At 36.9% G+C, this 13,475-nt stretch overlaps 1 protein-coding gene across 1 annotated transcript in view; it reads right to left on the reverse strand.

Annotated features, from left to right (window-relative positions):
• The window catches only part of eys (EGF-like photoreceptor maintenance factor), a 205,464-nt gene that overhangs the window by 30,030 nt on the left and 161,959 nt on the right, over nucleotides 1–13,475 (reverse strand). Inside the window, exons 43-44 of the mRNA XM_088086235.1 lie at nucleotides 13,287–13,395; nucleotides 5,796–6,019 (exon numbers count right to left, since the gene is read on the reverse strand). Of these exons, the coding sequence (XP_087942361.1) occupies nucleotides 5,796–6,019; nucleotides 13,287–13,395 (333 nt within the window). The remainder of the gene's footprint in view (nucleotides 1–5,795; nucleotides 6,020–13,286; nucleotides 13,396–13,475) is intronic.

Here is a 13,475-nt window from a genome sequence, read left to right on the forward strand (position 1 = left end):
TTCCACAAAAAAAACACCTGCAGATGATGATAGCTTCAAGAACGTGTGCCTGCACACACACATGCATGCACGCACTGTCACACACACACACACACACACGCACACAATCACGCCCGCATGCACACACACACTTATCACAGAATAATTAGATAGCTGTACTGGTTAGTTACTGGAATCATATAATTACCATTGCACATTTTTTTTTATAATAATTACAAGGTTTGGGTTTAAACAAGGTCACAAAATATAATCTTCTGTTTACAAATGAATTTTTAAACATTATTAAAAACCCAAACTTATTATTACTAATACAGTGTTACATTCTGCAGTCTCCCATTCACAAATTAGGTTTAAATAAATATTCCCAGATGCTGTTCTGAAGGCCTTACTCAGTCAAATCTCATGAAGCTGGTCACCAAGGTGTAACACTGTCGAGTTCTGCTCCAATAACTGTGATTCACACTCTTGTTTTAAGCATTATACATGGAGATAAACTATACAATAAAAGGGAGACGCCCCAAGTGAAAACAAAGGCTTTTCATCATCTGGTCAATTTTGAGATTTGGGACTAATTTGCTTACATGTTGTCTTTCAGACTGGTGGAGAGCACACGTCCAAAATACACTTTTAGCTGCTTGTTTTGTTTTAGATTCAGATTGTGCTTTGGAAATGTATGCAAAAAAGTCAGTGCTTACTTAGATAATGTTTCATTTGCATATTCAAACATAACACCTCAGGAAACTTGAAATACAAAAAATAACTGTCTTAATATAAGTGATGGGGGAAGTTTCATGGTAGTATCCGTTTGTTAAAAGTTGTTCCCTGTTCACCTGTAGTGTCTTATATTTTGGTAAAAAAATGTATGTAATTTAACAATGCATAACCTTTACAACCATTCTTTTTAAATTCAATTTTTTTTTCATACTCTATACAAAAAACCCTCAACTTTAAAAGCACTTAAATACACCAAACCTTCCAATTAGATTCATGTCTGTATTTTTACAGAGGGGCTTGTTCATATATTATTCATGATTTATATAACATTTTAATCCTAAAAAAGGTGCCAAACATTGACATTTTTATGGCTCTTGACAGTATTTTCTAATTCATATGATTTAAGTGTTAAAAACAGATATCCGCAATTCCCTCTGTGAAAATCATTGACTCTACAAAGTGAACAAAATGAAACAAGAATTTTGAACCTACTTTATCAAATGTTCAGATTTCAGTCCTCGAGATGTATGCAAATGAGCACATATTTAAATACATAGTTTCTCATATGCAAAATTAAAATAAAATTCAGAGAACTTGTAATTTCAAAAAATAACTGTCTTCATAAGTAATGAGTTAAGTTTCACAGTGATATCTCTCAGTCAATTCTACCCTATCCAGCTGTGGTGTCTCCCTTTAGGTATGGCTCATCGTTGCACTTGGTCCCCTAACAAATGCTCCATTTACTTCTGGTTGAGTCACATTTGCTAAGAACCACATTGCTGAGCTGTTTTAGCAAAATTACTGAAGCATTTTTAATAGTAAATCTACAACTTAGCCAGGAACCAATTGGCTTGGGGCTAAGTGCTGCAGGCAGGGTAGAAAAGTCTGAAAGTACTGACTGATGTATAGCTTTTGGTCTTCTCACGAAATTTGTTGACAGGAAAAAAAAAAGAATAACACCAGCCTTTCCTTGCATACAGAAAATCATCTAAATTATTCTACCATTATTTCTACACAGTACTGTCTGTTTGAGACAGTGCAGCATGTTCATGAACCAAGTTGAACTTTCTTCAGTCGTCAGAATAACATAATTGAAAAACTGGCATTTGTTAGCCTATTCTCATTCTGTTGTACTGTATTTAGTTGTACTTTACGGTCAAAGGTCTGGTCTGATTTAAAATAAATAACTGGCCTTCCAAAGAAAAATTCCAAGCATTTTGTGTTCCTGTATATTTTCATACTGAGTTATGAGACACTTCTCTCCAAATCATTGTAATACTTAAATACTCATTATCAGCCACTTCTAAGTATGTCAAGGTCACACAGAAACTCATTTTTAAACAAGAAAACATCTATGTATAAAAATAACCAATTTGGCCACCAAAAAAAAAAATATCACCCCCCCCCCACACAAAAAAACCCACCATCGCACAGTTGTTTTGAATGCACTCGTCCTCCAAAATTCAAAGACTCAGATGCAATAAACTCTGTAATGAGCAAGTTTTCTCTGGAAAAATTCTTCAGGGAATGCAGTCGCACACCAGTTGATGGCTATGTTTGTTTCTCGTGGTGAATTAAAATAATTGTTTCTTGGACCTTGAGTTATTTTATAGATACTTTGAGACAAGTATAGCTGGAACTCTGATTAAGATAAAATTGGTTTCTCTTTCTTTGTGAAGAACACTTGCCGGCTGTGAAATGGAGCACCGGGAGAATTCGCTGTTAAGTGGAGGTTCGTGTACCGCCAAAGCTCGACCATAACAGCGGGCAAGGCACCGTCTCTACCGCAGCCAATTAGCAGGAAGTTACACTGTCTACATGAATTCTGCTGTGTGTGTATGTGTGTGTGTGTGTGTGTGTGTGTGTGTGTGTGTGAGCATACGCCCATCCTCTACTTCTGCTCTAGATAATGAGAGGTTACATTCTGATGAAAACTTTAAAGCAGCAATATTTTTACATTAACAATGAATGTGTGAGTGAGAGGTGTCACAAACCCACGGAGAATTATTACACACTATAATACTCATTACACTTCATGCAGAGAAGTCAATAATCACTGGTAAGAGATTATTGGTAAGAGATAAAAGATGTTTACAGGTACGTCTTGTTTTTTTATTTTATCTCACTGATCGATAATCAGACAATTGCATTGTAGCCTTGTGAATTGCAATCGTGGGGTTCCTAGGGTAGGGCTAGAACAATATCAGAGCCTTGAGACTTCCAGCCATAATTTCAGCATTATTCAGCTAATTGTTTGGTTTAAAGGCCCACAAATTTGAGCTTTTGGGTCACTCTCACTGCTCTCATCAACTATACACTACCTTTAAACACCAGACAAAATTAATGACTAGTTAGTGAATCTATTTGCAGCTAAAATAGGCTAAAATAGGAGTTGGTAGAGACCAAAATAGAGCTAAAAGACTCAATATTGGACTTATGTAATCAGGTGGCCAGACATGACTCAAAATGAATGCTAATATATACAAAAAGGGCATGTTTGCTGATTTTGTATAGCTCTTTCATCTATCTCATTAAAAACGTGAATATAATTCATTGCAAGCAAGACAATGACATGATGCATTTCATAACTAACTGTCTGACTGTATGAATACAGGTGTTTGTCACAGAGCGCCTGTTACAGCATGAATGTGCGTCTCCTGAAAACGATTTCCACTTTAACATTTCCATCTGCTGTATTTGCAGTCAGTCTAATGACATGCTCTCTGCAACCTGCAGCTGAGGTTTATAAATGACACAGATATCCGACATTACAGAGCTGACACTGAAGAACAAGAAGGCTATAGTCCTTAGGCGCTGATTGCCCAGCTTTTCACATTGAAGTCACTTAAATGCCTAATATGTATGTATCACCCGCCAACCACAAGCCATTATCCTCTCAGGTTTAATATTGATATTTCCACATGCCTAAGTGAACAGAAAACCACATGAAAAGGGGACAGCGCCAATATCACCCCAACTGAACCCACAATCAAAATCCTTTTTCATCCTATTATATTGTGGCAGTGCAATCCAGGGCAACTAACAGAATGAAGAGAGCTCGGTGCACTCCTGATGACCCCTGCATGCTGCGCAGTTCAAGAGGATACTGCATTAACACGTATTCATCACACAGATAATTGCAAGGTGCACTCTTTTGCACATGACAAGCCAATGTGACCACAATGCCACCGGCTCTTAATTGGTATTCTTAGAGCCATTCATATTCCAATATTCACGGTGCCCCTTTTCATTTCCTGTTTAATAAAAGCAACTGTTAATTGACAGTGTCATAACACAATGAAGAAGACATTTAGAGCAGCTATTTTCTGGATTACCTCAGGTGAAAGAGCATCATATGTAGTTAATGCATACTTAAAAAGACAGGCAAAATTGCTGGTAAGTGGGGTGTGATGGCAGTCTGATGAGCTGTACTGGATGAAGACAAAGGGAGAGCGGATCCTCACATACTTGGCCTCGCACAATGGACTAAGTTTGGCCCAAAAAATGCCTCTACTGAGTGATCAAAAAAACGTAGATTTATGGAAAGAAATGGGAAGGAACAGGACACGACTAAAAAATCCTTTTACTCCTCTTTGAGCCGACCATCCATACATCAAAACATAAAAATCAAAGTAATGAGACACCAGAAGTAATTTAGGGTACATATTCATACGCCAATCTGTTTTTTAGAAGTGAATGGAACTAAACAATTTCACATTAAATGTAGAAAAATAATTATATATTATGATACTGTGATATGAACAGTACATTTAACAGATAGCACCATACAGTTCAAGATTTTTTTGGCTACTAAAGGGCCAAAAAGCAGAAAAAATAGCTGTTACTATCTTTCAAGTGGGTGTGGAGAATGTGTCAGTTGCTTGTAGCAACCACCTAACAAATCCAAGTCCAATGTTCAGCAGCATTCAAATACAAGTAGTCATGTGATCCATTGTTAAAGGAGCTCTGTAGGACATGTGTAAAGCTCCTGCTACGCTGTCTGTCTGTTATTCCATCTCGCAGCTCTTTTTAAAAGGTACAATTGCGAAATGTGGGGATAGAGTTGCAGCATGATGAGCGGCACAATGTTTACGTGGATTTCGTTCTGTGTGAAAAAGCAAAGCCGGCACAATAAAGGGTCTTCGTTAAGGCCCTGTTGAGGGATCTCTGTGAAAAAAGGGTTTATGATTCAGAGTCTGGGTCAGGATTGTCTGAACACGGCTCTCACCATGGAGGACAGTGCAAACAATGCTAACAATGGCAACAGTGCTAATAGTAAGCGGAGGGCGGGTGTTCCATCCCAACCAATGGTGGCTGTCCTGCACCATAGGTTGATTTCTCTGAAGTTTTTCTTCATTCACATAAGTAACTGCTGTCGCACATTTTGGCAAGATGCTTCCTTATCTGTATTGAATTTAAAGCATTTGATGCAATTAACAATCAATTTATATTGATTTTCTGCTGAGTCCCAGTCCAATACTTCACAGCGCACAGTTAACCGAGGAGTAAACCTCCACTGAGATTAGTCCAGTATGGATAAGATAAGCTTGTCAAGTGAACAGCTCTGCATTAAAAAATGATTGGTGCTGGGAAGACAAGCTGTTGCCAACACTGTCATTTCACTAGCTGGCCGACTGGGTTAGTGTGTACTCACAGCTCCCATTGCACAGCCACTACTCCATTCATGTTTTTAGAGATTGGGGAAAACAATTTAAACTGGAATATATATTCCTACAACAGAAACACTGACAGTGCTGCCTCGCACCGAGTCACATGGGCGTGAGGAAACAGCAGGTCTAATGTTGAGATGTAATGACTCTGTCACTCATACTGCATTTTTTTCATGACCTTTGTTGTTTATACCATAAGCGTATCCAGTAAACACCACTTTCTATTGTTTGCCACATGCGTAACAACTCAGCTGCAGCTCACCTCATTTCTGGGGTAATTTCTTGCATGTTAAGCATTATTATTACAGGACAAAGATGCATTCAGAAAACTGTATTTCTATTATTTTTAATGGGTTTCAAGTTCAAAGGAGGTTAAGTAATTTTTCATTAGTGTTAAAGGTGACCTCATACCTGACACAAGTTCCACCATTACGGCAGGGAAGGTGCTGGCAGACAGGCGGGTCACAATTCTTGATGTTTCTCCCTCTCACCGCCTCTCCCACCAGGTAAATCTCCTTTGAGTTGACCTGAAGTTCCCTGATACAGCCAATGAATCTCCTCGCTCCCTTAGTACTCCCGACATGCATCTCCCAGTGGGACGAAACATCTCCAAGAAATATGGGTCCAAAGGCTCCCTGAGAAAAAAAAAGCCAGTGATCAGCGATAACGTTTAGTAAATCACACTCGGTCATACAAAATATGACTCCCTTCATGTGCGAGCTGTGCAGCTAAAAACAGGCTCTCAGTATCAGCGTGTGTGAATACATTAACATTATTATTACATTAACAGGACCTTACCATATCTCAGCATCAACAAGAGAGATTAACACTATCAGCTGGTTTTACTCTCCAGGTTAATGCAGGTTTAGTAAGACCTGGACAAGGAACTGAAGTTATCATTTCTCTTTTCAAACATCATATGATAACACACATCCTGATACAACGTGCTGCAAGCTTTCTTTGATGTGCAAGTTAATTGAGTTGAATTAATGTAGATAAATTCTGTGAACTTGGGGCTTATCATACCATAACAGTCAATTTAACCAGTAACAAAGCAAAGCTGCACAAAAAAAAAGCAGCATGAGACCATCTCACATTACCACTAAATTACATATATTTCATTCACAATTGTGACCTTCAGATGTTCAAATGAATATTGAATACTACTTTCTATTTAGAAGGTTTACATAATATTTTCATACTCATGTCATGCATAATAATTAATTTATGAAAGACAAATCAACAGTTATTATGGCTTCCCTACACATTCTTGCAAATTATGTACGTGATCACAGTTGAGTATCTGAGTTATATTGTTGAATAATGGCCAGAAAGTGTTTATTATGATATCACAGTGAAGATGATCTTTGACTTTTTGTGTATTTAATCACGTCATTTTATCATTTTAGACATTTGTATTAAATTTTGTCATGACGTGCGGATGAACTCTTGAGTTATGGCTTAAAACATGTTTTGTGAAGTCACTGTGACCTTTAACCTTTAACCACCAAAATCTAATCAGTTCAGTCTTGAGTCCAAGTGAACGTATGAGCCAAAATTAAAGACATGCCTTTAAGATGTTCTTGAGAAATCAAACAACACAATGCCTGTGGCTGCGGCTATCTCCAGTGCACAGACAAAAAAATAAAGATCTTTTCCTGTTCATATGCCTCATTTCATTCCAAGATAAAATTTAAAGCTACTTCAGCTTTTAGCATGGTCATGCCCAAAATAATATGGACAGAAAGTCCCGTTGACATGTCAAACATTTTCCACTCCTATAGCAGAAATAATAAAATAATACAAAAACATGTTCCCATTTATTTTGACATCTGCCAACATCTTTGAAAGATGAATACTGACTGTACTCGCTATCCTTGTTTAAGCTTCTTGACATGGATTTTTATCACATCTGGTCATGGCAGATATGAGTACTGGTTTTCATATCAAGGGTCAGTGCATTTAATATCTTACTTTAACAATACAGGTCTCTCATGTCATGTATTTAAAAGGTTCGGTATATAACAGACATGATTGTTTTGTCATGAAAGGCTATAATGTCTAAATAATAAACCTTCCTTATGTGGATCTGAAAGGCTCAGATCTCCACATGCTTTGTTTTGGTAAAATGTGTACATTTTCAAAGTTGTGCTGGTGATATCCATCTTTGTACAGACTACAACATATGATAACAATCCGTCATTAAGACCACAGTAAAGATACATTTGTAAAAGTCTGTTGAATTACACTAAAACTTGACATTTTCGATTTCATTTCAGCCATTATGAAATCTGAGTGGCTGTATCAGAATTTGTTAGACCTTGACGTTCCTAAAATATTCGTCATGACACCATGCTGGAGCTTGACTAAAGGTGTTGAACAGCTGCAGTGGAGGTGTTCAGTGAAGGGACAGTGAGGTGTCAGACCACATAATCATTAGGGATGCTGAATTAATGCACGCTTTAAACGGTATAAGTGTCGCACATTTGAAAGCCTATAAAAGACACTGATGACAAGGGTTCACAGGAACGTGCATGTAATGTCACTGCAAAGTAAAGAGCCTTAAAACTATCTTTAACAAAGCCGAAGATTCAAATAAAATACACAGCTGTGGATGGATACTTTTACAATGATTTTATGTGATCCAACGGGCTATGAGCCACTGGAGCTGCATGATGACGATGGGCTGATATGGAATGATTTTATGGTGCCTTCAAGTGTGTTTACCATGTTTATGAGAGGAGTCCATTTGAAAGACCCACTGATGTAATATTCATGACTTTATGAGTGGATTCTCAGCACTGAGTTCAGGAGTGCAGCATGCTGCTTTCTGAGGTCTATTTAAAGGCAGGACAAGTAAATATGGCCTCCATTTCACTGCTAAGCCTCTTTCACAAAGTGTTCCTGGTGAATTACTGGGATAACTTTTCAGGAATCACTAGTGATTTTCACAATTTACACATGCACTACATTCAGGAACATTTCTGTCTTTTGCCTTTTCATACATGCCAAGGTGATGCCAGAATAAATGGGGAAAGGGGCAGTCCAACAGTTTGGTGGTAATGCAACACTGATGCTAACTGCCATAAAATTCTACAGAAGAAGAAGAAAATGGGGCAAGGCCGGATGTAGATGTATGCAAGGGAGGATGTCTGTTATTATTTTCAGAGAAATGGCAGGCGAGGAGCTGATATTTAATGGTGACAATGCTCTTGTAATGTATTCATTATTAAACAAGTTTAAGTCACAAATTTCCACATCTAGTTGAAGCTACGGAAGCCCTGAGAGGCAAATGAGAAAAAAAATTGCAATCAAATTTCTAATTTTGATTATTTTTTTCCCTCCCTGGGGTCTATGACTTATGAACACAAAAAAAAGATATTACAGGAAGAATCTTCCTTTTTTTCTATCTTTTTTTTCTTCTGTGACAGAGTTGGAATAAAAAAACGTTTCTCAAAGATCATTTTTACTAAGTGACATTTTTTTCATCTTGGTTTTTGTGTGCGCATTTCTTCACGCTACATAATTTGGTAACATAAAATACATGTACCTAAAGTAAGACTGCATAGAGAAACTATAACTCACTTAAATGAAAACATGAATGCTTTAAGACCTATAGAGAACTCCAGGAATGAGTCCTATAACCCCAAAATCAAGCAGCATTTCAGCACCTCTGCTTTCCACGTCTCAAAGTCAATGGGTTTTTTGAATGGGTGTCTGCTTCGATGTCTGAAATAAGGTCTGTGGTTAACACAACTGAAAAGACTTATTATCTTTATTATATTATAACTTATTTTTGTTCTATGACATAAAATACACCAGTAATTATCCCACTCGTGAACTTTGAAGCTTTTATGTGTCTTAAAAAAGACAGTTGCTGACAAGTGGCTAAATGAGACTACAGAATATCATCATGCTGAACTGCGCCAGACATGGCTTCACAGGCTTGTTGTGGTGGTGACATAACCGTAATTTAGTTCATTATAGCCTAATGTAAGCTTCTTGCTTCTGGCGATTGCCTTTAGGATTCAAAAATCCTGAAAGTGGTGTTAATTTGTGAAGAATATCTGGTTGAACAAAACATATAAGTATGATAGACATTTGTTTACCACAGAGCTTATTTTCCGCAGTAATTGAAAATCCAATGGAAAAATCTCATAGGCTTTTTGACCTATCTTTGGCCTACAGGAAAAGCTCATCACTGGGGCACTCTATTTAGAACATGGGTTAGTGGTGCACTTAAGCCTCTTGTGGATAAAAAGAGTATTACATTAACAAACACTTGTTTAAAAAAAAAGAGTATTACATTTACAAACACTTTTATTGAAACTGTGAATATGTGTGAAAATTAAGTAAGTTAAAAAAAAAAAAACTTTGAAAGATAATCCTTGCAAAACCCATTTTGTTTAAGTCACAAACAGAAAACTTGGGACTTTGGCAGTGCAGATTTCCCTGAATATCAATCCCTGCTCCTGTTCACGCATGACCCTATGAAGGAAATGCCCGTAAACATTTTAGAGATAAACAGCATATGTAAAGAGGATTTTATATTTCTGAGGAGTGCTATTATGCACATGTGGTGCCAGTTAATATGACTGACTTGTCATGCTGAAAAACTGTATCAACAGGCAAAAATTGTCATTCAGTAAATTGTAATCGAGCACTAAAAGCCTGCTTTGTGAACACGACCTTAGTTAAAAATGTGACACTAAGGCATTCAAAGCAAGATAGTCACTATTTTCATATTATTCCAGCCCTTGAACCCTTGCACAGGCAATCTGTGAGATTTATGAGAGAATTTAAAAATACTATGATTTTAAAACTCTCCTCCCTCTGCTGTGTGTTGGCTTCCAGTCTGAATTGCCAAGAACACTGGCTATGACATGTTTCACTGACTTTGCACTCCACAATTTCTTATTATTTGACTTACAGGAATTTATTTTGGTAATGGCAGTTAATAGTGCTGCACTGACATCTGCTAAACTGCCTGATGAGCCTCAGCAGTCTGGATTGAAAACTGACAACAGCTAACTTCATGATCTCTAAGGGCTGCAGGCGGGCCAGGCATGGAGTGCTGGTTTTAACCCATCTTGAGTTCCTCTGTGGGTTCACAAAGTCAAGTTTGCCAGCTGTACTTTAGACGACACCCTCTATCCTCAAACCCTTGACAACCCCAAACAACTGCTAGTAGTTTATTTTAGTGCTGTAGTCCAACATGTGAGTTTTTCTGCTTTTCCTACTCTCTAACTACAATAAAATTAGCTCAAAGACCAACTGCATGCCAGCAAATATAAACCATGTTTGTGTACATATTTCATTAAATTTGACTGATGTTGAGTGCTAATTTAAATCAAAACCAATTTATTCAGTATAATGTTAAATCATGGCAATACAGTAGTCTTTTATAAAAGTTAACTATCAAACAGCGCGCAATATAATTACAGCAAAGATATTTGTGTACTGAACATTTTAAAAGAAATGGAAAAAAAGAAACATCTTAGCATCTCAAATTAGAAGACCATAAATCACATTGAGGGAGGGGGGGCATCCAGAGCCTGTGGGAAGGTTGAGCCCCTTTCCGCGTCTTTGAAAGTGAAAGACAAAAAATAATTTAATAACAAAAATAGGTGTTGTTAATCAAATTAATGAGCCAGAGTGAAAAGATCGGCCTGTGATTAACAAGTGAGAACTAGCTTAGTGCTACTTACATGCCTGCCATTAAGGATATTATTTGCCAAGTGTGATCATCTTGGCAAATAATGTGCACATGTTTTTAATGGCAGCTCCTGTTATTCATTCATGAAGCAACTGCTGCTACTTAAAAACTGTGTGCACGGCCAGCTTTGATAACATACGCTTAATCTACTCATGATGTTGCCGTCATATGTCCCATAAGTGATTGAAGGCAAAAATAAATGATCATACAATCCAAGATTAAACAGGCAGCAGCAGCTAGGTGTTTTAGCTCATATGAGCCAATCAACATGTTTACAGTATCCACTGATACTGGTGATGATCATAGTTGGGAGTAACAATTAACGGCATTACTTAATTAAATGAAAAAATAAAGATAACTGTATTCTGTTAGAGTTACTGAGAAAATATGTGTAGCTAAATTACAGATACTTGTCAAACTGTTGGTGATCACAAAAAAGTAACATCCGAATATATGTCTTCCGGTAAAAGCTTATGTATGATATAACATTCATTCTACTTTGGATCTTTTCGGCGTGCAGGTACACCTTCTTTTGCAAATTTAAAAAAAAAAAAACAGAGTCTGCAAACTGGGAAAAATTTGAGTGCAACACCATCAAGTGTTGCAAGGACCTGTCTCAGCTCAACATCCAGACAGGCTGCATTCATTTGGCAGTATGTGCTCACAATTTTTTCTTGATTGGTTCTCTTGCCCAGTATAAAATATTTGTTAAACACTTTCTCAAAATGTATTTATATGTAATAGTTACTTTATTTTGAATAAATAATTAAGAAAGTTAAATTACTTCAATTACATTTTTAACAGGGTAATTATAAAATCTGTAACCTATTACATTTTAAAAGGAACCTTTTCAACACTGGTGATGATGTATCAATAACAATACTGAAACCTGAACTGAAATACTAATATTTTTAACCCTATACCTTATTTTTAGTAACATACTCAAATGTTAACTGAAGAAAACAAAAACTTTTATTCCTAAACAAAAGCCGGATTTTCAATCTAGTATAAATATCAGCAATTTAAAACAGGGAATATAAAGTGCCTCATTAACGAGTCACGTCATGCTGTGCCGATAATGGCTTTGCAGTCTCGCAGTGGTGGCGATGTTTAGTCATATACCTGCAGCGGACTTCGTTTATAGCTTAATATTAGCTTTTTACTTCTGCCGATTATGTTTAGGCTTCAAAAATCCTGAAGGTGGTGTTCATCTGTGAAGATTATCTGGCTGAGGACTGTCTGATTAAAGACCACAATACTTGGTGCTACCAATACATTTTTGGTGGTACCGAAATGTACGCACTAGATGTAGTATGGTTGCTGGATTCTTATGTTTAAATTGATTTTTAGGCTGCTTTGAGACATAAAAAGTATGGATTTGATTAATTGTTAAGGGGTGCCAAAGAAAGACTGCAGAAAAATAATGTTGCCATGGTTGACTGGCTTTTGACAGAACGCAACATCACCTGCAACATCACCACAGTTAATTGTTGTGGTGCAAATGCACACAAATGCTGTATTTTTACTGTTCACCATGATGAAAGATATCACTTTCAAGGGAAGTAAATTCCTTCCTCATAATATAATAAACCACTGTGCATTGTTCTGGCACCTGATAAGCGCCTTACTCAAGCTGTGATTCCTTTTCATGTTATGTTCATGATGACTTTATGTCTCACAAGTACCTGAAGCAACAACTCCCACCGCAGGGCTGTTTTCTGTCTCAACACCCACTTCAATTACACTTAAAAGAACAAAATAGATTGCATGAGTTGCTTTAACCTCAAATTCACCTGATTCCAGATGAATAAGATAACAGTGTGCTGTACAAGTTAATAGTGACAAATATGTATGAAAATAAGAAAAAACACAAATCCATATCCATGGTGGCTCTATAAATAATTTTAAAATTAAGTGACATTTCTGAACAGAGCAGTGATGCTTTGTAAAAACATACTGAATCTGATTAAATTATTTTTAATGTATTTGATTGTTTACTCATGGATGCTGGAGTCATGCAAGTCAAATTATATCAGTTTCAAATAACATGTTAATGTGTATAAAGAAACCTGTACTGTAAAAGTACAAACAAAAAAAACAACAACAAATAATTACGGCTTTGAAATGCAAATGTAAGAAACTGATTGTGACAAAAGGTTGATTTGACTGCAGGCCGGTCAGGTTACCTGTGACACGGGGTGCAATGTGTACTCCTCGAGACGCTGAGCTGTGCCATTATCTGCGGCTATTTCAATCATACATGACCCTCCTTGTTTGCCAACAGGCAGATTGTATCTGTTGAGAGAGAACAGAGAGAGAGACCGAGGTCTGTAATATCGGATACTCACAATAAATCTAGCAAAGCGTGAAAAATA

This window comes from Plectropomus leopardus, chromosome 13, assembly GCF_026936395.1.
Source record: "Plectropomus leopardus strain MGB_pleo_1.0 chromosome 13, ASM2693639v1, whole genome shotgun sequence".
NCBI classification, from domain to species: Eukaryota; Metazoa; Chordata; class Actinopteri; order Perciformes; family Serranidae; genus Plectropomus; species Plectropomus leopardus.